General features: G+C 43.0%; 1 protein-coding gene across 3 annotated transcripts in view; it reads left to right on the top strand.

Moving 5' to 3' along the window:
* COL6A5 (collagen type VI alpha 5 chain) overlaps window positions 1-22,700 on the top strand; it is a 102,779-nt gene that overhangs the window by 35,348 nt on the left and 44,731 nt on the right. For all 3 annotated transcript variants that reach the window (XM_036332646.1, XM_036332647.1, XM_036332648.1), the window contains 16 exons: window positions 2,845-3,420; window positions 5,282-5,622; window positions 5,735-5,816; window positions 7,710-7,852; window positions 8,670-8,762; window positions 10,677-10,730; window positions 12,485-12,556; window positions 13,097-13,123; window positions 13,229-13,273; window positions 13,367-13,420; window positions 15,084-15,146; window positions 15,804-15,869; window positions 16,272-16,325; window positions 20,108-20,143; window positions 20,563-20,625; window positions 22,210-22,272. In XM_036332646.1, coding sequence (XP_036188539.1) covers window positions 2,845-3,420; window positions 5,282-5,622; window positions 5,735-5,816; window positions 7,710-7,852; window positions 8,670-8,762; window positions 10,677-10,730; window positions 12,485-12,556; window positions 13,097-13,123; window positions 13,229-13,273; window positions 13,367-13,420; window positions 15,084-15,146; window positions 15,804-15,869; window positions 16,272-16,325; window positions 20,108-20,143; window positions 20,563-20,625; window positions 22,210-22,272 — 1,832 coding nt within the window. The remainder of the gene's footprint in view (window positions 1-2,844; window positions 3,421-5,281; window positions 5,623-5,734; window positions 5,817-7,709; window positions 7,853-8,669; window positions 8,763-10,676; window positions 10,731-12,484; window positions 12,557-13,096; window positions 13,124-13,228; window positions 13,274-13,366; window positions 13,421-15,083; window positions 15,147-15,803; window positions 15,870-16,271; window positions 16,326-20,107; window positions 20,144-20,562; window positions 20,626-22,209; window positions 22,273-22,700) is intronic.

Below are 22,700 nucleotides of genomic sequence, written 5' to 3'. Positions count from 1 at the left end.
GGTTAGGGCTGTAATCTTTAAACTTTCTATGGGGGTAGAATTAAAAATGTAAGCAGAACATAAATGATGTCTTGGCTTCCCGTTACCAGGGTGTTGTGGGCCGAACACTTCTCTTCTTAGGCCACATCTCATCTCTAAAATAAAAGCATTGGTTGAGCAAGGTCCTAAAAGTCTCTTCCCACCACAGTACAAATTGAAGCGATGATAGAAGGTTTCAGAAGCATTCCTTGCTGCCTTGGCACCTGCTGCCTTTTTCTCGGCGGAAGGGAGCTCTCTTTTAGATCATATTCACCTTGCCCATTTCCTGGCTATTGTGTGCTGCTCCATTTATTTAGTGGTCTCAGTGCAGCCACTGGGCATCAGTTTTAGGCCAAACTCAAGGGGAGAGTTTCATGGTTTAAACAGATAACTTTTTGTCTTCAAAGATCCAGGGTCTTCTGAATGGGGTTCTAGGCATTCTACAGGGCCATAGGAAGTTCAAGTGGTCTACTATGCTTTTTTTTTGTACTGTGCCTTTATGGATGAGGGCCACTGGTGCAGAGGGAAGAATGTGGGAGTTCAATGTGGGATAATGGAGACTAGCTGCTAGGAACAAGGAGTGAAGGGGACGAGTTCAGTTTGGAGCTGTCAGGTACTTTGAACAGCCTGGGGTTCTTTTGTACCTCAATGCGTACTCAAACCATTGGGTTAGGGTAGGCTGGAGGCATCACAGCTGAGTGAGGAGAGGGTGAGATTTGCCTCTTGAGCTCAAAGCAGCAGAGGTTGACAAGCCATCAAGCAATGCCTCCATGGAAGGTGAGAATCCTGGCTGTGTATTGGTCCAGTCTTTCAAACCTGGCAAATGAATCAATCAACTAATTTCCGTTCTTCTTTTCTTTTTCACTCCCTTCCTGCAGACTCCCTTCTCTTCTTCCTTTTCTCCATTCTTCTTTACTCTCTACCAGTTTGAAATGTACTTATGAATCCAACACAATTATGTTTCTAATACTGACATTAACCCATCTCCCACACCTGTAGCAGTTCAACCCCAAACAGAATCTTACCCCTAATCCCATGTCAGGTCAGCATTTGCTGTGCAGAATGAAACTATGCCTCACCACCATAGCTCTACCTGACTTATGTAAGCAATACATTCATCTTCTTGGTGTCAGACACCGAATGATAGTATCATCTTTAACTAAGAAAAAAAGTATGACTTCTCCAAGGCACTGGGACCATCTTGATTCTGCTGCCTGTTCTGTCCTATCCCAGGACACACACCCTGAAACCTGGTCTCCATGCCATCCATATTGCCATCTTTCTAATACTCACTAGATTGTCACTGCTCTGCTTACAGTTGACAATTTCTAAGCCCCTGTGTTCCATTTGGTACCTGCCCTCCTCTCTAACTCATCTATTGTCCTTCCCCTCTTCAGAATCTCTCCTGTCATTTTGAAATTCCTTCACATCTTTGCATGCACCATTCTATCCACCACAAACATGCCAGCCCCACACATTCCCCCGCTCCATGTAACCTGTGTGGTATGTTTCAGCCTTTGCTAATTTCCTGATCCAACACCCATAGTATCCCCCAACTCCTGTACTTTCTATCCCTCCTGATGGTAGCAGGTAGAACTTATTTACTAGTTTTTATCTGTGTCTGTCAGAAGACTATGAGCTCCTTGGGCAGGTCTGGCCTCTTGTTTCTATTGGGTTCCCACCAAATCTAGTACATTGCAAGGACTACAGTCTTTTCTTGGCAATATTTTTTAGTCTCATCTCACATGCCTACCTTTGGGAGGTAGACGCTAAGGTTGAGTTTGGGATGCAAGGAATTTAAGGAAAGGGGAAAGTAGGATGGGCAGAAGTCAAACAGTGCTGCATGCTTGACAAAGCTTCAAACCTGGCAGGAAGCTCTAGTGAGTATTGCCCATCAGAGTTGCACCAGACTGAAGCAGCTAGGTCTTTATATGCCCTTTTCACTTAGTACCCAGATGTGGGCTGTCCTGCTACGGGTATGGTCTTTGGCAAGGCATCACTCTGCAATGAGGCTGTCCATGAAGGAGCTGACAATTAGAGGCTGTCAGCTGACCACACTCCCACAGGTAGATAGCAGGTCTGTGCAGCAGATCCTTCCTTGAGGGTCTATCAGGACAGCCATCACTGGGCATACTATACTGCCCTTGCAAGGAATTGTGTGACAGTAGGCATCCCATTGTCTCAACTACCTTTAGTAACCACTTTAGTGCTGTCCCTACTCAAGTCATTGCATTTGAGTAGGGAGGGTCATTTCTTGGTTATGGGGCATTTCACATTGGACTTCAGGAAGATGATTCTATATCCTGTTTACTAACCATTAGCACTTGTTCCATGAAGTTTTAATATTTGGGTGGTATTATTTTAACATTTTTTAAATTATTTAAAAAATTTTAAAGTACAGAATTTAAGGATACAAAGGATTGAGAGGTTCAGGTACCAGCTTCCCTGGATAGTAATTGTGTATTTTTAGTCAAGTTATTTAATCTCTGAATTCTATTTCTGTATCTATAAAATTAGAATAACTGCTCATAAGGTGCTCATTAATATTAACTGTTAGTGTATGCCAAAAACATTTTAGACTTTCTTTTCCCTGAGTAGCTTTTATTGTCAAATGAATCATATAAATAAAATTTGAAACAAAGTCTATTACCTTTCTCCACCTTGCTATTGCCTCTTTGAGAGGCAATCAGTGATTCTCTCTTCTGTTAATTTATCTCAATTTGCTACTAATGTGGGTATTTAGTAAAGCAATTTGAATATTTGAGTAAAGGGGAAATCTAGAGTGATTCATGAGGAAAGTAATTGATTAATTTTTTCCAATTGCAGCCTGTAACACCCGAGAAGCTGATGTGATTTTCCTCTGTGATGGCTCTGACATGGTATCTGACTCAGAGTTTGTTACCCTGACAACTTTCTTGTCAGACTTAATTGATAATTTTGACATTCAGTCGCAAGCAATAAAAATTGGGATGGCTCAGTTTGGGAGCCGCTACCAAGAAATGATTGAGTTGGACAACTTTCTGACTAAACCCCAGTGGAAGACTCAAATTCAAAATATCACCAAAAGCAATGGATCTCCGCATATCAACTCGGCCCTTAAAAAAGTGAGGTTTATGTTTGATCCATATGCTGGTGGGAGAAGAAATGCTGGTGTCCCTCAAACTTTGGTTGTGATCACATCTGGGGATCCCCAAGATAATGTGGCAGATGCAGTAAAAGTCCTGAAAGACCTTGGCATTTGTATCCTGGTTTTAGGCATAGGACATATTCATAAAGCACGGCTTCTACCGATAACAGGCAATTCTGAAAAAATAATCACCTTTCAAGACTTTAATAAATTAAAGAATGTGGAGGTGAAAAAAAGGATTGTCCGGGAAATCTGCAAGAGCTGTGGGGAAACCAGTAAGTGTTCCCTTGCCCTTTATTTCTTTTCATTTAATTGCATCTTTCCAGTTCTCCATTTCCCAGGGTGTCTTGTGGCCTCGCTCTAGCAGAACATAGTTTTAGAATAGTGTGCAGTGAGAATAGTCCTCTCTTCTGCCTCCCAGAAAATTGGGATCAGTCCGCCTCCATCAGAGACAGGTTGTGTCCCTTAGTCAGCCTGTCCCCTCCCTGCAATCCAGCATTTATGTTCCTCTTAGCATCTGGAATTCAGTCTCCTATTCCTATACACTGAGTGGCCAGATTATTATGACCACCCCATTGGTACAATGAAGTGAATTCGTTATGCAAATAATAATAATGATAAAACCTTGAGAGTATTTGCTTAGGAAGTTTTCAGTATTTAGTATTTTTGGAAGTGTCAATGAAGTACTGATGGGGTGGTCATAATAATCTGGCTGGTCATAATAATCTGGTCACTCAGTATATTTCCACTCTGGAAGTCCTAGAACAAAGCCCTGCATCCAGTAGGAACTAAGTAAAAAAAATACTTATTCATGGGAAGTTTTACTCTTTTAACTTTGTTAAACTGTCTTGTAAGGGATTCTCTGTGTGTGTGTCTATATGAGCACATATGTGTGTTCTTCCTTTAATGATGGCATTTATAAAATCCTAACATAATAAAGATTTGAAATGTCCTTATGGATTATTTAATTTTCAGAGGTCACAAACACAAATGGCCGCAAAGACCCAGCTGGGTAATGTAACTGAGCCATGGGGGCGGGGGTGGGGGTGGGGGTGGGAGTGAGGAAATGAATGGAGAGCAATGACCCATCTGGTGGGAATGTCGCTGTTCAGCTCCAGCTGAGAGTAGCCATGTGGAACTTGGGTTCTGTACTCAGGGCTGGGAGTTGGGAGAACAGGGCATCAGGAAGCAGCAGTAAATAACATTTTGTGGAATTTGTAGATATTCCTCAGAATGCTTCTATTTCTATAGTTGTCATGGTTGAAACCACTTCTTTCAGATAATGTGATGTCTTTCCAAGCTCTCCAGACCTTTTACGTCCCATTTGGATGCTCGACTAGAGGCAGATTATAGTGATGGAGAGAGCAGTGGACCTGGAATCGGAAAGCCAGGGTCTAACTCTGGTTAGTTGCAGGGACCTCCATGAATTGCTGTCTCCTTCTGTGTACAATGAGCAGGTGGACAGGGTCAGTGGTGATCAAATGGCATCTGAATTGTGTTTGTCCTGTCCAGTGTCAACAACTTGTTAAATCATTTGACAGCTTTTAAAAATAGCTTTTAATTTAAAATTTTTTTAATTAAAATCTGCATTTTAATTTACATTAAAAATGTAGATTTCAGGCTTTCCTTTGAAAAAAATCAGATGATCTGACAACATTGAGCCTCATTTCCCACATGGCTGCTCTCAGTTGGAGCTGAACAGAGAACAGATGGGTCATGGCTCCCCATTCATTTTCTTCACTCTCTGCCCACTTGACTCATTTACATTACATTACCCAACCTGGCCTTTGAATCTGTGACATCTGGAATCAATAATCCCTAAGGAAAATTCACATATTTAATATGTGGTGATAATATGAGTCATAATATGTCCTCATTAAGAGAAGAAAATGTGCGAGTACGCACACACCCAAAGGCAGCCCCTGAGCATTAGATTGAACCATGATTGAAAACTCAAATAGTATTGGAACTTGTGTTAGAGGAAACACCGGTGTTACGTGTTGGTCTTCCTTCTTGGACACTTCTTGGGTACTAGAGACCCTCCAGCCCTGGGCCATGACCACTCTCTTTTTTTGCCCTATCTGCCCTTCCTTGTTTTCTGCTCATTAATCTGACTTTGTTTCCCTTGGTCTCCAGATTGCGTTGTGGACATAGTGGTTGGGTTTGACATGTCCACTCACCTGCCTGGGCAGCCATTGTTCCATGGCCACCCCCGGCTGGAATCATACCTCCCAAGCATCTTAGGAGACATCACTTCCATCAGGGGGGTGAGCTGTAAGGCAGGCGCAGAGACACACGTGAATGTGGCCTTTAAGGTGAACAATGATCAAGCATTCCCTGCCAAGTTCCAAATCTACCAGGAAGCAATATTTGAACACCTGCTGCAAGTCACCGTCAATGGGCCAACTCATCTGAATGCACAGTTCTTACAGGGGCTGTGGGACACGTTTGAGAATAAAAATGCATCCCGCGGACAGGTATCCATGTTGCAGTCTATCTCCCATCTCAGCATGCTCTCATATGTTTCTCCCTCCCAATTACATATTTCATTTTCACATTCTCCTATTCTCTGCTTTCTGCTTTCTTTAGGTGCTACTCATCTTTTCAGATGGTCTTGGGAGTGAAAGCATCACAATGCTTGAAAACCAATCAGACAGTCTCAGAGAAGCAGGTACGTACTGAGTTGAAAATTTAAATGATTAAGCATGTAATGTGCTGAGAAATCTCTACCCTATTTAGGTGCTCTAGATCTTGGGATCTGTCCAGCCATTTGTAGAAGATGCTGTAATATTGGTGCCTTGCCCAAACCCCCTTGACCTGCCCACACACTCACCCCCTCCCCCGCCAAATGCTGTAGATGCTGTGGCCAAGTCCCTACATCTATGACCTTCCACATATGTGAGGCCTTGACTGACCTGAACCATCACATGATGCTTGGAGGGAAGGTGCAGTTGTACCATGTCCCACCTGAGTGTGGAAGGGGGACAGTCATTGATATAGGGATGCAAAAGCCCAAGGCTAAGTCTGATACACTTTATTTTCTCATGAATCAGGCCAAGGTGAAGACTTTACTGAAGCACATCCTTGCTTACAACTTCCCCTTCCCTTTCTGCATTCTCTCTCTCCCTCAGTAAACCACACAAACACACATTCCTCTCTCAAATTCTGCTTCTAGAGAACCTAAGACATTGCCTATTACTTTTGATTTTCCATGTGAAAGATCACAACATGGATTTTGAAAAGCACTTCTCACCGTATAGTCCCTGTCCATGTCATAGTTTCCGGCTGAACTGGAAGCTAAATGCAGAAGTTGAGAGTAATGTACAGTGACAGAGGCTCCACTGTTGAATGGGGGACATAGTTTGAGACTGGCTTCTGGGTTCAGCTTCCATGGGCAACCTCCCTAGAGGCCACAACATGTCTTGCTTTACTGGTGGATTGTGTCTCCCTCCCTTCTCAGATCCCTTCAAGACCTTCACACTGATCTTGGAATATCAAATTCCTTAGTATGGCCCATGATGCTTTGCAAGATCTGGTCCTGCTTCCCATGCCAGCTTCCCCTCACTCCTCACACTCAGTGTCCCAAGCATACAGAACCTTTTCTATTAGTCCTCCAATGTACTTCACAGCCCCATCTTCCCAGTCTTCGCATATGCTCTTTTCTTTTGTCTAGAACTTTTCCCACACTCAGGCTCCCACCCCCATCTTCTCTCCACCTTCCAACTCTAATACTTTTTTTTGAACAACTTCCATTCATTTTTTTAGGATCAGCTTAGATATCAGTTCTTTGCAGAAACCTTCTATGACCTTCCAAAAATGAGTTAGGAGCTTCTCATTTAGGCTTCCATAGCACCCTGGCGTTCCCTCTCAGAGCAACTATCTGACTCTTGTCCACCTCTTCTAGTAGACCATACCTCTTGTATCCCTGGTACAATGATTAGTGCATAAGAGGCTTCTAATAAGGAAATATTTGTCTAATGAAAGGATAGATAGAGTAAATGAACTAATGAATTAATTAAAAACTGAATGAGTGAGTAAATGAATAAAGAACTCCTGGGTGTGATCAAGAGTTCAGCTGGTACTGAATTACCCTGGGCTTTCCTCAGGCTCCCAGGGCCTAGGCTCCCAAGGGTGTTTGGCCATGGAGATGACTTGAGAACTATCATTAATTTATATTCAGTCAAACACTTGGAAGATGAACAAGAACTTTGCCCTTTCTTAAAAATTACTTTCAAACACATACGAATTGCATTAAAATTGGTGGTGAGATGTTAAACAGTTTTCTGTTAGTGTTTTTCTGTAGATTTGTAAATAGTTTCTCTTGCATACTTTCTCTTGGGAAATTTCATCCTGGAGTTGAGGATCTGTGGGTACCTAGTCTGTGTATTGACAATGCCGGCAAATCTGCTGTTACATTCTTAGTATGCCAAGAGCACTGCTTCCTCTTACGTTTTTCCACACTTTCTGATTCTTTGAATAATGTTCACTGAGTGGCTTTTCTTCTTCTTTTTTTTTGTGTGTGAGCAATTCCTTTGGTTTTATATCTGTCATTTTTACTGCATAGGTCTTGACGCTTTGCTGGTAGTGTCCCTGAACCCAATTGCTCATGATGAGTTCTCCAGTTTTGAATTTGGAAAAGGATTTGATTACAGGACTCACCTGACCATTGGAAATAGAGACCTGGGTAAAATGCTATCACAGTATCTGGTGAGTTTTTGAACAACAACAACAAAAATCCAGTTATTCAAAATATAGTAGGAACAAAATTGGAATTTTGATGAGTATTTCCAAAGACTGCCTTGTTTGCCCTAAATTCAGTACATGGCCTTTAGTATATAAAAAAAGTGTGAAAGGTCAGCGTGCTGAATTTTTGTTTTTACACGCATTTTTATCCTTTGTTATTTAACCAAATGAATGCATAGGGAACTAGAAAACCAACCAATCCCTAATCAAATAAGAAATACCACCAACACTTTATGCTACAGAAACCCTCCAAAACAGGAGACTCAACTAGGAACCAACCAGTCTTGTGCAAACTTGACCTGTGACCATCTATGCAGTGGGCTCCTTCTATAAATAGAAGTCACTTTTTTGGAGAGGGTGCATTGCCAATGCAGTTGCTGCTAATCTGGTACCTTCTCTATCTAAAGCAGCGGTTCTCAACCTGTGGGTCGCGATCCCTTTGGGGTCTTTCACAGGGGTTGCCTAAGACCATCGGAAAACGCATATATAATCACATATTGTTTTTGTGATTAATCACTATGCTTTCATTATGTTCAATTTGTAACAATGAAATTGGGGGTCACCACAACATGAGGAACTGTAGTAAAGGGTCACGGCATTAGGAAGGTTGAGAACCACTGAAAGTGTTCAGTCAAAAAGCACCTCTTAGTGTCTGTGGCCCCTGCCCCAAAGAGAGCATGAATTTGTAGGTGGTGGATTTTGATTTGTGAGAATATAGTTCTTATGTAATGAAGTTTGTGACAGTTGTTGCTCACTCGAGTCTGCTTTTTTTTTTTTCCAGGGAAACATTGCAGAGAGGACATGCTGCTGTGCATTTTGCAAGTGTCCAGGGAATCCAGGACCTCATGGGACCCGAGGACTGCAAGGCTTGAAGGTGTCATTCAGATGAAACTATTTAACTTAATGGGCCTGGGTTTGGTGTGGGTGGGACTGAGACTGAATGGTTGAATTTGCAACCCCATTTGATGCTGATGTCATTGTCCCTGGGCATTTGTGTGACATCTATGGCGTAGGAGCTGGTTCAGAAGAGCCTACTTTTGATGCTGCTATAAGAATACCCCCCCCCCCCTTCTCTTATATGTCCTTGGTGGTATTGCTTCTTGATTTTGCAATTTATACTTTTTACCCACTTCAGGCATTTTGAAAGGTGGCCATTTGTGTGTCTTCTTGGAAGAAGTGTCTGTTCAATACTCTGCCCATTTTTAAATTGGGTTGTTTGATTTTTGTTGTTGTTGAGTTGTATGAATTCTTTATATATTTTGAATATTAGCTACTTATCAGAAGTATTGTTTGCAAATATCTTCTCTCATTCAGTTACAGAACCATATATTATATGTGGGATATGAAATCGAAAGCACACATGAACAAACAAATAAAAAGCTTATAAACATAGGCAACCATATGGTAGTTACTAGAGGGGAAGGGAAGTGGGGGAAGGGAGAAGAGGGTAGAGGGTGTCAAATACAGGATGATGAAAGGAGACCTGACTTTGGGTGGTGAACATACAAAGCAATAGGCAGATGATGTATTATAGAGTTGTACACTTGAAATGTATCATCTTATTAACCAGTGTCACCCAATAAATTTAATAAAATTTTTAAAAAGGTGGCAAGAAATGTTAAAATAATGGGGAAAGTTGTACTTCATCAGCAATGGAATGTAATTGAACTGCTAAAAGAGCATAGCATTGCAGATGAATAGCCCTTTAGAAAATGAATTACAAAAGATCAATTGCATAACAATAACATAGATACGTATATTATGGTATTTTCATTCAATAGAATGCTCCAAAGTATTGGAAATGAATGGGCTGCATGAATAAATGTTATAAACACAGTAATGGCCAAAAAAAGCAAAACAGAATAGAAATTTGAATACAGGCAAAACTAACCTATAGTGTCTAAGGATGAAGGAGTAGTAGAGCATAATAAGGGCAAGGAGGTATTTTTTATAAAAGTCAGAAGTATTCTCCCTGGGGTGAGGGTGGGAATGGTTGGTGATTGGGATGGGCACTGTGTCTGGTTTTTTCGGCCTAGGTAGTGGCTATACAGATGTTTACTTTATAATAATTAAGCTATGACCTTGACATTTTATTTACTTCTATGCACTTTTTCAAGTGGGTTTTAAATGTCACAATTAAGAGCGTCTGGTTTGTCCTATTTTAAGAGATCAAATACAATGCTTGTTCCTGAGTCGAGCATTGCCCATGCCTGTGGAAGGATAATTTATCTTGGACATTTTACCAGTTACATTTTGCTTCGCAGTTTCCTCTCTCGTTACTTTGCTCGGGTCAGCTATCCTGAGCAGAGAGCTAGGGCCTGTGTTTGAGGAGGAGGAAAGAAAAACCTCAGTTGACATCCTTGCCACACGTAAGCCATGAGGGAGTGGAACCATGTATGTGACCTCTTGCTTGGGAGAAGTGCTTCTTCTTCCTTGAGCTCTCAGACAAGCAGAAGAGAGTAAAACGATCTGTTAGGAAGTGTTCTTCATTTGCCTGCTAAAAGAGTTGTGTGGCCACCGCTCTCTCTCCTTGGTGCAAATCTCCGAGTCACAGGACTAGCCTGGCCACCCAGCATTGCAGAGGAATTCCAAAGGTCGGTCTCCTATAGCATCAGGAGGGCCACCTTCTGAGAGACTTTCCCTGGTGATTGTAGGACTCTCCCCACACTCACAGCCACACCTGCGCAAACTCCAACCAAGTTGGAGGACTAACTAAAAGGCCCAATGACTGCACAAGTTTGAATTGATGGAAGGTGGCTAAAAGCTATTTTTCTTTCTTTCCTCTCAGGGTTCTCTAGGTCTAAAAGGCAACAGAGGACACAGGGGAGAGGATGGAGACCATGTAAGTTTTTGTGACTCATCTTCCCCTGCTCCCCCGCACACACACACATACTGATTTTGTGTTTTATAGAAAGCTTTATTTTCCTACAGAAGAGGTGGTGAGATTTTTTTGTTTATGGTAAATATTCTTTGTAGTATTGAGGGAAACGGGTGGTAGCTTCCCTTTTCCTTTTTCTTTGTCTGAATCACAAGGCCCTTGTTAAACCTATTTGTGGGGGAGTGAGCAAGCTCATCTACGTGTTTTGTTGATGTTGTTATTTTATCAGTAGCTGGGAGGTATGCTCCTCTCTACTCCCATCTGGAAAAGGAAGCAGGCAGAGCGCCCCCCAAGGTGTGGAATCCCGGTTACATGGTTCACAGAGGTTTTCAAATCTCAGTCTGATTGACCCTGAAACCAGAATTCTCATTTGGTTCATCAGTCACATTTTGAAAATGGATTTGGAGGAACTGAAACCACATGGGTGGCTCCATTTGGGGTGGGAAAAGTTCAGGAAGTGTCCAGCCTGCTTGTCCATCTCCTTAGAGTGAAAGCCAGCTCCTCATTCTTGGCAGCAAGTTAGGATTAAAAGCACAAGTCTCCAGAGTCAAACATCAAAGGCTGACGTAGATGTGAAACCTTAACAAGATACTTAACCTCGTGACCTTTAAGTCTCCTCACCCGTAAACATCTGTATATTCTTCTAAGAGCGAACTTTACAAAATGAACACTTAGGGGAGCCCTTGAAGTCACCCACCGGGTACCTGCGGAGAGGCCTTGGAGCCCACCCAGTCGGCACGAAGGGGTTGGAGTGTGGGGGACTCGTGTCATGCTACTGCCTGGCTGTGAGCCCACGGCTGGCTGAGACGCCAGGCAGTGGGAAGCCGGAACATTTCAGCACTTCTCAGCAAGCTGTGGCCATGTGCCAGGCCTCCTGCTTTACTGGGAATAATCCTCAGAATAAAGAAAGCAAAGCAGGGGAGAGGAAAATCAGTTCTCCTCTCACCTACCAGGAAGGAGAGAATTAAGCTCATGGCTAAAAAATTATGTATCCATACAGCAAAACTTTAGCACCTGCTCTGCACCCAGGTTTGAGCCAGGCACAAGGGCACAGTGGGGAACGAGACAGTCGGAGGTCCCTGCCTGCAAGGAACACAACACTGTCTTTCTCGAGATTCATTTCACTGCAGCATTTGCCTGCATTTACATATTTCCCGGGGAAAGCAGGATTGGTGGGAGATGCATGTGTCATGACCTTGAGTGTTCTTCCTATGTGGCTGGTCAGGCTTTGGGGATCTTTAACCTGGTGGGACTTCCCATGAGCACTGGCTTAGAGTAGGGTCTCTTCCCATCGACTGCTTCTGCGCAGCTCCAGTCCCCTGGCACTTGCTTCTGTACCATCAGCCATGCTCACTCTTCCAGCATTCAGCCCTGGACAAGAGGTCAGGACCAACGTGTGTTACCACGTGTTTGGAATGTGGCTGGAAAGTGAGGCGGCTTCCGAACCTGTGGCTGTGCCGAGTGATGAGGCAGTGAAGCGGCTGAGCTCATCCTCTGCCTCTGTGTGATCTTGGATCTGAAAGGAAGCCCTGAAGGTTGACAGGAAAAATGCTTAAATAGAGGGGGAAACCAGAGTTAAATGAATGTGTTGGCGGGAGGATTTGTTTGCCTAGATCTCAGAGTGCCCATGAGCTCCAGCTTCACTCTCAAAAAGTAAACTGTTGGCAGCTTCAGGCATAAGAATCACTTTGGATTCCTGTTTGGGCACCTTCTCTTAGGGAATGCGAGGAGACACTGGCCCCCCAGGAGACAAAGGGATCGCAGGATGTCCAGGGCAATGGGGTCAAAAGGTAAGGCTCTGCTGGAATGTTATTTTAAGTTCTCCCCAACACCCCCACCTTCTGTCCTCCCTTCCTTCCCTCTCTTGTTTTTTGTCTTTCATCCCCCCTCTTTTTTTTTTTTTATTATTAGTTAAGGTATTACAAATGTGTCCTCATCCACCCCATTAACCCCCAACCTCCTCCCCACACACACTCATGCTCCCATCCCCCTGTTGTCCATGTCCATTGGTATGGCTTATATACATGTATACAAGTCCTTCGGTTGATCTCTTCCCCTTACCCCCGCCCTCCCCTACTTTCCTTCTCATCCCCCCTCTCTTCCCCTTTCTCCGCTTACCTGTTAGTTTCCTCATCTGCAGATAGTTTAATTTGTAATCTCAAGGAGTTTTGTAAATTCCATCTACAACCACTTTGTGGTTATGGAGCCAAAAGCAACTAAAGAAATACACAATCATTATCTTCAGAGGGGCAGCCCCTTCCTGCTCCAACAACCTAGGAATCCTCATGCTGTCTTTGCCATGTGGCTGAGAGGTGTTGTATCTTTTACAGGGAGTCAGAGGATTGCCTGGATCTAAGGTACTGTAGTTTCTTCTCAAATTGCATGTCCCCGCGGGATGAGTTTCCGGATAGGCGTGTGGCAGGGACCTCCTTTTCTGATTGCGGCCCGTCCTTGTTTCTCAGGGAGAACTGGGAGAAGATGGGATCGATGGCCTGGACGGGGAGGAGGTAAGCCATTTTTCTTCAAGTACCGTAAAGCCAGCAGGAGGCTGATATATTTTTTTTTTCAATGGAAATTTTGTTTTCCGTGTCTTATTTTAGGGCTCTCATGGATTTCCTGGAAAAAAGGGAGAAAGAGGTGATCCAGGATCTCAGGTAACACTCTTCAATCTATGAGAGCAGGAGAATTTAGTGAGAGAGACAGTCTTAATTGCTGTGTCAGAGGTTATTAGGGATAAAATCGACAGCTGACTTAACTACATAATGAAGGCTTATTACCACAGAAGAGGTGCTGCAATCAGTTTGGAACAAGTGGGTAACTATGTAATTTTTAAGAATTTCCCGTTAGAAATCTCAAGGCATGCAAGATGTTCTATGGGCATGTTTTTCAGGAGTCTGCAAATGAATGCTTTCGCCTGCTAGCAGCTTTCATTGCATCAGGAAAAAAAAAAAAAAAGCAAGAGAAAAAGCAAAATTACTTTGGTGACTTTGGTATAGCAAATCACAGTGAAACTTTAATTTTAGATTCATTTCAAAAGTTAATAATCTTTAAAAATTTAAATTCATTTCATGAATTAATACATGCTTACTTGGTTCCAAGCAGCTCTGCTTTTATGTTCTGATACATTTATTTATCAAATATTTTTTAATACCTGGGGCGTGCCAGGCACTGAGTTATGCACCAGACAAGCAGAAATGAACCACCCTGTCTTTGTCCTCAGGATTCTACAGTGTAGTTGGGGAGACAGACAGATCAATAGCTAATGGCAACACAGAATGTTATTGGGACCGTGTTATAGGCATCTGCATGGGAGCCCAGAGAAGGGTTCTCACTCAGCAGGGTGGGGAAGGAGTTCAGGAAATCTCCCTGGAGGAAATGGTCACTGAGCTGAAGATGAACAGAAAGTAGCAAGACGTGGAGGAAGGGCATTCCAGACAGAGGGAACAGCATAAGCGAAGACACAGAGGCCTGGGGACACTGCAGTTGTTCTGCCTGGTAGGAGTATTAGAGAAGAGGTAGATGGAGGTCAGGTTCAAGAGGTGCTAGAAAAGATGGGGAAGGCACTGGTGAGCCATGAAGAGGAGTTGGGCTTTTAACCATTGGGGAGTAGGGAGCCTTTGAAAGATTTTAAGCAGAGAGATCATAATTGATTTGCATGTTAGAAATATTACTTGGCAGTAGTCTGGAGGCTGTGTTGGATGCTAGGCAAAGATAAGAGGCGAATCTGTAACAATCAAGATGAGAAGTGATGAAGCCTCAAATAAAGCTATGGCAGTGAGAACAGAAACAGAACATATTGGTTAAGGAGATGGCAGAGCCTAGACTGGAGTGGACACCTATGTGCAAAATTTAGGGAAACCCTCATTATGCGCAGAGTGAGTGCTTCCCTGAATTCTGCACCATAAGCAACTTGCTTATTTCCTCCTGGTTCTAACTCCGGGACATAAGATATCCAGATCTAGGTGACTAGAGGAGAAGGAAATTAGGGGTCAGTCCAAATGCCTATACGGATCCTGGCTTAGGCAAGTTTAGTTGGAAAAAAAGTGAATTTGAGTTAAGAACGGAACATCCCTGTAGAGGTCTCCTGTTGGCAATTTAATTATAGATGCCAGAAGTTGCTAGACTGGCTGGGATGTCCAATACAGTACCCAGTAGCAATATGTAACCATTAAATTCACATTAATTAAAGTGATAAGGAACATGGATCATTTTATCTGATTGATTTCCTCCCCTCCAAACACGCACAGCACTTGACATTTTAATATTATTATGAAACCTCCTACAAGCTAACTGGGAAACTCATTTTATTTTTTTCAGGGCAGCCCAGGTGCCAGAGGCCCCCCTGGAGAGTATGGGGAGAGGGGCTTCCCAGGGGATCCTGTAAGTTACTAGGGCCCAGTTGGCTCTGAATTTCTTGTTCTACAGTTCTTCCCTTTCCCTGTGTCTCCTGCTGACCCGTGGGCAAAAGCCTGTCTTAGGAGAGGGGGAGGTAGGTTGACAGAGGCTATTTGTTAGGGAAAAATCTGATTGGGGCTGATTACATACAAAATTCAAACTGGGAACTAAAGTCCCACTTTAATCATTCTTATGTAGGTTGAGACATTCAAGTTCTTTTGGTGGGGAAATTCCCATACTTTTGCTTATTGGGTTTCTAATCTCACAGATTCCCTATTTGTGGAGTTGATTACAGGGGAATCTTATTGCAGGATTGAGGGAGTGGCATAAGCATGTTGGACTAGTGCATCGGTGAAACTGCCAACACAGAGAAAGGAAATTCACCATGGCTTCAGCATGCACTCTAATCATTTGTCATTTACCGCCACGCCCCCTTCAAACTTGGGGAACTATTACTTTCACTTTTTCAAACATCTATGAGATTCAAATATGGAGGATTTTCTCGCACCCCTCAGCATTAACCCAAGTTTCTCACATCACACTCCTCATCACTTAACCCAAGTTTTTGTACCATTTTGAAAAACAAAACAAAACAAAACTGGTATTTTTTTATTCTGAAATTCTTTTTAAATCTTCCTCTAGGGTAATCCAGGACAAAACAGTAACATCAAAGGACAAAAGGGCTCTGAAGGACAACAAGGAAGACAAGTAATTGGCTCTGTTTTACTTATATGAGTTGATTAATTATGTTACTTTAATAAAATCTAAATTAATGACTTAGTAAAATATGTAATCCATCTATAACTGAACAAACCCCCCTGAAGTTCACATTGAAAAAAGCCATGTGTCTGTAGGAGGTTACACTTCTATGGGCAAAATTACTATGTTTCTGGCAGGCGATATGTGGGGAAACTGGTAATAGCAATGCATGTTGCTATCCCGTTCTCCTTTTGAATGGATATATATCCAATAGTGTTGATATGCAGGAAGAGTCTAGAATGACACTTTTGTTCTTATCTTTTAATAATGCCTGAGGTTTTGATGCTGATGCCTTTTTAATTTATTTAGCACCTTTTGCTTTATGATCTTGGGGGGCTGTTGTATTTCTAGGGTAGAACCGGACAGAAGGGGACACAAGGCAGTCCTAATTCTGTAGGAGACAGGGTGAGTATTTTCACGGTCATTTATTTCCCCTCCTTATTGCCTAAAACTGCCACAGAGGTATTCCAAATAGTTACTGCAGAGTCGGCTGATCTGGGGCAGATACGTGGACACTATTGACATTTTGGGCCAGATAATTTGTCATGAGAGGCTATCACAGCATTCCTGGTCTCTACCCACTAGATGCCAGTAGCACCTCCTCCCCCCAGTTGTGACACCCAAACATGTCTGCAGAGATTGCGAAATGTTGGTGGTGGATGATGAGGGGTCAGATGGAAGGCAAGTTGCTCCTGTTTGAGAATCACTGTGACACTATTTGCTTGCCCCTATTTCCCTCCCAGAAGCCTTTGAATGTCTTTGAAGAGAGTCAGGGACTTAAACACAAAAGCCCTCCTTTAATAGCGTAGTATCCTTGAGCTTCTATATGAATATTATGCATTGGGTAAATGCTTTTCGTATATGGCCGGGGGGAAGAAGAAACACAGATCAATTCTTCCTGGATGAACCCAAACACTGGCGATTAGTGGCAACCTCAAGGTCCTCGTATAACTTTACAGCATCTCATGTGATATCAAGCCTAAAACAACGATAATAGATTTTCCCTTCTTTTTAAGGAACAACCAAGAAATCACTTTTCTCTTTGTGGACTTCTAAAATTAGGAATGATATTGATCATGTGTGAGAAACCCCTTTATCACACGCTCAGCATGGAGATTCTAAAAAGAGAATAATGTACAAGGTCCTTGATCTGGCCCTGAATTTTACTCAAGAGGGAACAGAAAATACTTGGCTTTCTTTTTTATTACAGTCTTGTAATCTCATCACTTAGCAGGCTGTGGCTGATTGCCTTTCTCTCTGGGATAGATAGCAGATAGATGTGTTTTAATTTCCTCTTGCCTTTGTTGATCTTGAATCATAGTTCTTAAGGGAACTATGCCTAAGGGATAGCTTAGGCTGCCAGTGCTTCTGGTAGAATTCTTTGGGACGCTGCCCTCTTTTCCTCACTAGAGAATTAAAATTAATCAGAAGAAGCAAGAGAGCAGCAAGATAAGCTAAATGCTATAAATTTTAAAGCTAAATATGCATTTTTGTTGGTTTAAGAGAAAATACTTTTAGTTTTAAATAACTTTATAACTGTCACTATCAATCAGGCACTTTTTAAAAAAAGATGGTAGGGCCAGGAAGAGGGGGGGGTGGGGGGATTACTACTTGGATGCACTAGCTGATTACTCTAAGTTAGCAATTTTCAACCAGTATGCTGCAAGAATTTTTAAAATATGCAATACCTCACCGATTAGTCAGGGGCACTGACTTCTTTTCCCTTGGAATGACAAAAAAAATGACAACAGCCAAAACAATAGCCATCAGGTATGAATGTAGTCTTAAACTGTAAATATATAGGTCATACAATAGAGTTGCATCTTAATGGCCACATTGCATAATAAGGTTGCATCTAATTGATTACTTCTTGGTACCAGAAATTCTTATATGTAAATATAGGCACCTGATTTTTTAAAAAGTCACTTTGGAGCAAAAAGAGTAGGTAATTATTACTATTATTATTATTATTATTATTATTATTATTATTATTTTGTAAATGAATAAAAATTATACCTGTATTTTGTCAGATTGGCAAAGATTATATTTTTTGGAATAGTGCAGAATTTTAGCAATTAGTTTATATATGACATGAGATGGAAAAGGTTGAAAATCGCTGCTCTGAGTCACTCCCAGGACAGGAGGTTCTCAGCCTCCTTCCCCCAACTTCCTTCACTTCCCTGCCCATCTCCACCTTTCTACCCTCTTTTCTCCTGAATTAAATAAGGCAATGTGGATATAAAAAAGACCAAGCTTTTCTACCCTCTCCCCACCTTTCCAGTGAAGGTCAGAATTCCCTATGAGGGTCAGAGAATCTTAAGTGGATGAAAAATCCTAAAAACACAAACAAACCTAAGACATTGCCTCCTGCTGACACAATTTCAACTTATGTCAATTAATTGTTGCACTGGCTGTTGCAAAAAAAAAAAAAAAAAAAAAAAAGTGAATGTACTGAGAACCAGAGTATTTTAAATAACATTTCAGGTCCACTGCCTTTTGCCTGTCACACACAGAATGCTTATTATAATAGGACTAGAGGCCCGGTGCACAAAATTCATGCACAGGGAGGTCCCCTCAGCCCAGCCTCCACCCTCTCCAATCCAGGACCCCTTGGGGGATAACCAGCAGTCGGACATCCCTCTCACAATCTGGGACTGCTGGCTCCTAACTGCTCACCTCCCTGCCTGCCTGATTGCCCCTAACTGCCCCTCCTGCCAGCCTGGTTGCCTCAATTTCCCCCCTGCTGGCCTGGTCGCCCCCAACTACCCCCCTGCTGGCCTGGTTGCCCCACGCAGCCTGCTGTTCAGTTGTTTGGTTGTCCCTCACTAACCCCCCTGCCGGCCTTATCGCCTCACGCAGCCTGCTGTTCGGTCATCTGTCCGGTTGTTTCGGTCGTGATGGCCCCTGACTTTTTATATATTAGGATGGATTTGTACTTCTATAGCATCTATTTTAGGCCAGATCCTGATCACATTACTTTCAAGTATTAATTCATTTAATCCTCATAATAATTCTACGAGGTAGATACTATTATTATGTCCAGTTTACAGATAAGAAAAATCAAGGAACCTTGGGCAGCTTGCCCAGGACAGAGGTAGGTAGTAGGTGTGAGACCAAGGTTTGAACTGAGACGGTCTCATACTCTGGGACCTGGGCTCCTGACCACCCTGAGTAAAGTTTATTGAGCCAATGCTCTGTGCCCACGGGCTTTAAAGGGCAGGGCTGAGCTCATGACTGCCTTCTAAGGACACAGATGAATGAATGAATGAATGAATGAATGAATGAATGAATGAATGAACGAACGAATGACATTTTTAAAAGTACTGTTTTATACCTAAAGTAATCATAGTTGTTCATCACAACAAAGGAAGTTGATGGTTGAGATGTGTCCGCAGCTCTCTCAAAGAGGCAAGGGTGGTAGGTGAGGAGGGGAGAGCACAGATCTTGTTGCTCTCTAGCGAAAAAGAAGTTAGGATCTGCGGCCTGAATCCTCTTCCAGCTTGCCTACCCTCTGGGAAGGAGAGGGTGTGGCAAAGACAGCCACTAGGTGGAGAGCCTGAGCTGGCAACGGGAGCCATTTCTGGAGAGATGCAGACTGATTTCAGCTTCAGAGATCAGCCCGGCTTTTCTCAGATGAACCTGGAGGTGCCATTTGGACCATAACAGGGTAGAACAGACCTCATCAATCATTTTCTCCTTGTAGGATTCCACGGAAACAAACCTCAGTGGGCCCAGATGAATCACTGTATCCAACACTTTTGTACTCTTCCCCTGAGACACACTCAGGGGCCAGGACAGAGAGATGGGTGTGACACAGGTTGTTGTCACACAGGAAGCCTTGCTGAGCACACAGGACTTGCTGAGCTTTGTGGGACTTGCAGGAGAGGGGAGGTAGAAGACAGGCTCTTCAGGATGGTTTGGTTGTTCAAACAGCCTCCTGGGTAATTGTCAGAAGTTGTCAGCCTGCAGCTGGGTCTATAATGACCTTTGGATCGTTTGCAATCAATCCACCAAATATCGATCTGTAATTAAGTGCCTAGTGTGAAAACTCATCTTTGGAAAGTGCCTCAAGGAAGCCATTGCTTTGAGCTGCTTGTTACTTATATGTCTATCAGAGAGTGAGACAGGCTGACTTGCCTCTAAGGAACCTCCATCCAGACACTAACACTTTGCTTTTTCTCTTCCAGGGAAGAGAAGGCCACAGGGGGCCCCAGGGGGTCCCGGTGAGTATCCTTCCTTTACTGTCCTAGGTGGTAGATGAGGCCAAGGAGATTCTCACATGCAAATGCATTGGGGATAGTGAGCATTTGACTAGGGTGTTGTAGGAAGTGCCAGGCATTGGACATGATCCCCACTGACTGGGAAAGGAGAGGGGATCAGTTCAGCTGCCAGGAACAGGACGGGCCAGACCTAAGGCAAAGCCTTCTTCACAGACACTTCATAGGAAGGAGGACGTATGCAATCCCAAACGCTGTGTCCTTGCATGCTTTTCATGTGCACTGGGAATGACTGCAATAGAGTGAAATTCTTTACCAGAATAAGAAACAGCCTTTGTGTACGGTAGCACTAGGAACTATGAAGAGATGACCTATATGGGAACCAGGTGGAGAAAACCTTTACACTGAAAACTCTCATTCTTCAGGGGGAGCCGGGAGATCCTGGACTTCCAGGCGCACTGGGAGCTGAAGGGTTACAAGGCCCACAGGTGTGTTGGAATAATTCATCAATAATTGACAAATAATGCTGAGTTGTGCTGGGGGGTGGGGACGGTCAGGGAGAGGTCAATGGGGGGAAAAAAGACTTAGGTAATACTTTAAACAATAAAGAATTTAAATTAAAAAATAAAGCTGAGTTGTTCTGATGGAAAGATGGCAAGTCATTCTGTATAAAAATAAAGAACGAGAAATTTTTAATCCACCTCCTCCCTCCTCCAGGGTACGTGTCTCTGGAATTCTACATTTCCCACCATGGTGGGGGTTTTTGCTCCATCTAACCTGCTCCTACATTTGCAGCTCACTGATAAAGGCATGCTATTGTGCTCACCTGGTACTGTGTCTGCGTGGTAGTAATAATGAATTATTAAACCTTAGTATTATATTAGTAATCAATATCAGGATCGACAAAGTGGTTTTCCTTAACTGAGGTCCTGCAGTCAGACTCCCATGAAAGAAAGTTAGGAATTGGAAGATGTTATTCAACTCACCTAAAGCTGACTCCATAGGGGGTGACAGTGCTTCTAGAACATCACTGAGAGGATTTTATGGGAGCCATTTGTATTTTTTCTTAGTCTCATCATTCATGACATGGGCATTGAGTCAGGACATGTGTGTCACTCTTTCACATCAGAAGGATGCAAGGGTTATTCCTAGAGAACAGCTTTGTAGCATGTAGGTATTTAGTCACCTTATAGAGTCCACTTTCAGCCTGAACTTGTCTGGAAGGGCCTGTGCAGGTGTGTCCATTCTAAGACCTTCCCAAGAGTTCATTTTTCTTCTAGAAAGTTCCAGATTATTAATACTAACTTGGAATTTGGGATTCTCTTGAGTGGTTCTGGGGTACCTGAACCAAGCCACCAGGTAGCAGATCCTCTAAATTAAATAACCATGGGACCAACCTAGATCTACCCACCGGCTTTGTGAGGAGAGGGGTGACTGCCTCAGCCCCTCCAGAGTCCTTTGGTACTTAGACGGAACCAAATCCAGTGGCTCCAATCACCATATGCACGGGGCAGCCAGGGCCACTGTATAGCTGGTGCTTTGATAGTGGGAGACATTACCAGCACCTCTCTTCTCACAGAACCATATGGGAGCCATGCATTTGATGGTAACTATGTCAGAAAATGTGCTGTAATTCCTCTGATGGGTCTGCTGCTAAAACACCCTTTTGTGCTAACTTGAAACAACTCTGGTTTCTATTTTACACACTGAAAACACTTTGGCCCAGGGAACCTGCCCCATAAAAGGAACCATCTTACCATTGCTTGTGTCTTACTTCCTTTTCCCATGGGTTTTATTTCTCTCTTTGGTCTCTTTTCCATTTCTACCTGTCAGAGAGGGATGAAGGTTTTATACCCAATCTGAGGCTTGCTCAATAAGATCTGTACCCCTGAGGCTGGGCTTCCCCTTAGTTCTTCTTTTAAATAATGCTTAACCTCCCAGTTAAAAGGCTGCTTGAAGGGTTAGAGCATTGCCTTTTCCTGCTTTAACATGGGGGTGTTTCAAATGCACACTTGAAGAATGTAAGTTCTCATTGACTTCTCTGCACTGTGTTTCTTTTGTTACCACAAAAGGGGTCCAATGGGATTCCTGGCAGCAGAGGAGAGAAGGGGAGCCAGGGGCATAAAGGACCTCAGGTGAGTGACTCAGAAACCTTAGTTAATTGTCTCCAGTCTTTATTTTCCTCTTGGTTTGGAAACACCTTCATATATAGTTAATTTTATATTATCTACATAGGGAGTATTTCATTTTTAAAAATATATATTTTATTGATTTCAGAGAGGAAGGGAGAGGGAGGGAGAGATAGAAACATCAAAGATGAGAATCATCGAAAGGCTGCCTCCTGCACGCCCCCTACTGGGGGTCAAGCCCCCAACCCAGGCATGTACCCTGACCAAGAATCAAACCGTGACCGCCTGGTACATAGGTCAATGCTTAACCACTGAGTTATGCTGGCTGGGCAGAAGTATTTCATTTTTGAATTAACTTGGGACAAATTTGAGACAAACGTTTAGCACAGCTCACAATCCTTGTACATAGCTTAGGCACTCCTCTTTCTCCTTCA

This window comes from Myotis myotis, unplaced genomic scaffold (genome assembly GCF_014108235.1).
Source record: "Myotis myotis isolate mMyoMyo1 unplaced genomic scaffold, mMyoMyo1.p scaffold_m19_p_13, whole genome shotgun sequence".
Lineage (NCBI taxonomy): Eukaryota > Metazoa > Chordata > Mammalia > Chiroptera > Vespertilionidae > Myotis > Myotis myotis.
The sequence above is the reverse complement of the archived record's forward strand: the minus strand, read 5'-3'. Positions and strand labels throughout refer to the sequence as shown.